The sequence below is a fragment of the Nannospalax galili genome, unplaced genomic scaffold (genome assembly GCF_000622305.1).
Source record: "Nannospalax galili isolate Female #2095 unplaced genomic scaffold, S.galili_v1.0 scaffold565, whole genome shotgun sequence".
Lineage (NCBI taxonomy): Eukaryota > Metazoa > Chordata > Mammalia > Rodentia > Spalacidae > Nannospalax > Nannospalax galili.
The window spans coordinates 150,956-154,605 of record NW_008352729.1 but is presented as its reverse complement, the minus strand read 5'-3'; the positions used below and the strand labels follow the sequence as shown (position 1 = coordinate 154,605).

General features: G+C 36.2%; 1 protein-coding gene across 1 annotated transcript in view; it reads left to right on the top strand.

The window, feature by feature from the left end:
• LOC103747501 (olfactory receptor 10AG1-like) overlaps positions 1-3,650 on the top strand; it is a 6,877-nt gene extending 3,227 nt beyond the window's left edge. The window contains exon 2 of the mRNA XM_008849963.2: positions 2,722-3,650. Coding sequence (XP_008848185.1) covers positions 2,745-3,650 — 906 coding nt within the window. The 5' untranslated portion in view covers positions 2,722-2,744. The remainder of the gene's footprint in view (positions 1-2,721) is intronic.

The window sequence follows — 3,650 nt, the reverse complement described above, 5'->3', positions numbered from 1 at the left end:
CACACACACACACACACGCACACACACACACACACGCACACACACACACACACACACGCACACACACACACACACACACACACTGGATTTTCTTCTAAATGCTCTTTCTTCAGTTTTAAATTATCTGAAAGCTGGATGTCTGTGGGACTGTGAATATGATTTAAGGAACAGCGAACTCAGGGACAGCAGCAGCCAGTGCTTCCTAATGACCAACCATGTGACTCAGCTGCGTTATTATTGAAGGGTATTTGAGTTTTGGACAAGTTATCAACAAAGTTAATATTTTATTTCTGAGACATTGCTAAGTTATATGCAAATGAATCATAAAAGTTTCTATTTTAGTGATAGAATAAGGATGAGGTTATGATATATATGTATATGTACCAAAAAATGTGATCAGAGGATGTATGTATGACAGGCAAGCTGTGGTAAAGAAAGGCCAATTTTATAAGTAATCACATCATGTGATACACACTTGGAAATATCTAAAATTATTTTGGAAAGAATCAAGCCAATGGTTACAATATGTTTACACTTCCAAAGAAGTTAATTTAAGTATAACAAGTTTTATTTCAAGAAGTGGTATCACTACTCTAAATATTGAAGACAGAAAGCACAGCGTGTGTGTGCATGTGTGTGCATGTGCATGCATGCGTGTGTGTGTGTGTGTGTGTGTGTGTGTGTGTAAGGAAACAGGAGAATCAGTTTTCAAAAGAACACTATGACATGGATCTTGGAGTTAGGAAAAATAGAGTAGGAAAGCAAAGACAGCAGTGGAACACCCTCAATTCCAACAGCTGGAAAAATATCAACTATTTTCATGAAGTGAAGCTAGACAATTAATGAGGATTTCAGTTTGAGATGTAATCTCCAAATAGTAGAACTTCTTTCTGGCAACAAAGAGTGAAGCCAAACAACACATCTCTGAAAGGAGCCAGAGCAACTGCCATACAAGTGTCTTCTAGAAATTGAACTGATAATATATTAATAGGAAAGAAGGTGGTCCCCTGGGAGAGTCTGTATTGCTATTTAAGGGCAGTGAATGTCCAGAGTCAACTATTGTAAAGGTGGAGTAACTTCTAGAGAGAAGTTCAAGTTATAGCTTAAAAACCACTTTTGTATTCATAAACACTTTCATGGAAATCCACAAAGGTAAGTGGAAATTGCGTTGCTAGACTTTTTACCTAGGATATTTCAAAACTGATAATCAAAATCATTGAAACAGAAAAGCATTAAATTCTGAGATTATTATCTAAACAAGCTAATTAATAAACATAACAATGTAACTTATCTATTCAATTTCTTAACTCTGAAATGAATTAAAATATATTACAAATGAAGATAGTGCCATTCATGGTGATATTAATATGTTTAAGGTAGTCTTAAAACTAACACCAATGAAAATGTGGAAATATGAATCGATCAGTGCATTGATTCAAATAATCATTTACAGGCCAAATAGAGTTCAGATAAGGATTTCAGAATGTCAGAAGAAAAGCACTAAGAAACGCAATGAGAATTGTTTCACAGCGATGACTTCATAAGGAATGCTATTGATGTAAAGAATAAAATTTTCTCTGTATTTGTTTATTTAAATTTTTATTTATGTGTTTATTTTTGTCTTTTTTGAGAGAGGGTCTCCCTGTAGCCCCAGCTGGCCTGGAACTTGCTACGTAGAGCAGGGTGGCCTTAATCTCTCAGAGATCTTCCTGTCTCCTTCATGTGAGTGTTAAGATTAAAGGTGTTCAAAGCTCTGTTTAATTTTTGTTGTGTTGTCTTTTATTTCTATCCACATGTTCTGGAAACGTGCATCACCAAAATAAATTATATTTATGCTTGTCAAAGTTTCACTTAGAGAAGCAACGTTACAAACGAGGAATGTGGAATGCAGCTGTGTTTGCTTATGAAAATTATATGACAGAAAACTAACTCACATGGAGGGAAGAATACTCCAGAAACAGTCCAAATGACAGATAATAAATACTAATTTCATTGAATATATGTAATACCTAAAATGATTTTTCATGTAGATGTCAATTGAAACATGTAGCAGGTCAGTGTACTAGCACTGAGCTGCATCCCTAGACTGAATTAGCATTTTTATACACTGATAAGAGATGTTAGTGGGGAGAGTCGTTGAAGTGACTGTTGAGATGTTTTCATAACCGTCATAACTGACATGTGAGATGCAAAAATTAGGGTGACAATCACCTATCTTTTCCTAAGTAGCAATTATCTTCAGAATATTGATTCTCGCTGACGTAGAAAAAGGTGGACTTGAAAGCTCCCTTTGAAGAAACACTGAAGAAAAGCTTCAAGAGAAAATTATTTGTAGGGAAAAAGGATGGAATGTAAATGCTAATACAGATAAAATAATACAAACCCAGACACATAATAAAAAATAAATTAATGCAATTCGTTCTTTAAGGCTAAAAAGTAAAACATTATTTCCCATAATATGCTCGATTAAATAATGTATGTCAGTGCATTTGTAAAGAAAAATGTATTAAAATTGTGTATTGAATTGACTTTAACTACATGACCCTTCGTTTTCGAAGCATCAATATCAGAATCACAGTAAGGTGAATAGAGGGCAATATTTAATAAATTACATATGTGCATATAATTTGATTACCATAAGTACTAAATGTAGTCCAAAATGGAACTGAATTAACTGCTTAAGTTTAACCTTATCTGCAGATGGAGAACCATTCAAAACAGAAAAATCAAATACCTCTGCGTTGATGGAATTTATTCTCCTGGGGTTTTCTGATGTTCCCCATCTCCAGTGGATTCTGTTTATGATATTTTTGTTCATCTATTTGACTATTCTGATGTGCAATAGCATTATAATCCTGTTAACAAAAACCGACCCTGCTCTTCAGACCCCAATGTATTTTTTCCTTAGCAACTTTTCCTTTTTGGAAATCTGTTATGTAACAGCTACTATCCCGAGAATGCTTGCGGATCTTTACACCCAAAAAGGAAGCATATCTGTGCTGGCCTGTGCAACACAAATGTGCTTTATCTTTTTGTTTGGAGGTACTGAGTGTCTCCTGCTGACAGTCATGGCCTATGACCGCTATGTGGCCATTTGTAAACCTTTGCAACACTCCCTGCTTATGAATTATAATGTGTGCGTCCAGCTGGTGGCTGTCTCCTGGATCAGCGGAATTCCAGTTGAAATTGGACAAACCTACCAGATATTTTCTTTGCACTTTTGTGGTTCCAACAGAATCAATCATTTCTTCTGTGACATTCCCCCACTACTCAAGCTTGCTTGCGGTGACACTTTTGTGAATAAGATAGCGGTTTATGTAGTTGCAGTTGTGTTCGTTATGGTGCCGTTTCTTTTGATAATTTTCTCCTATGGCAAGATTATCTCCAACATTCTGAGACTGTCATCAGCCAAGGGTAGGGCCAAGGCCTTCTCCACCTGCTCCTCTCACCTCACAGTTGTTGTCTTATTCTACGGAACAGCGAGTGTCACCTACCTTCAGCCCAAACCGAGCCAATCAGAAGGAATGGGAAAACTTCTGTCTCTTTTCTACACCATTTTGATCCCGGCTCTGAATCCCATTATATACACTTTGAGGAACAAGGACATCATGATGGCACTGAGAAATTTGGAAACCAAGTTACTTACATGA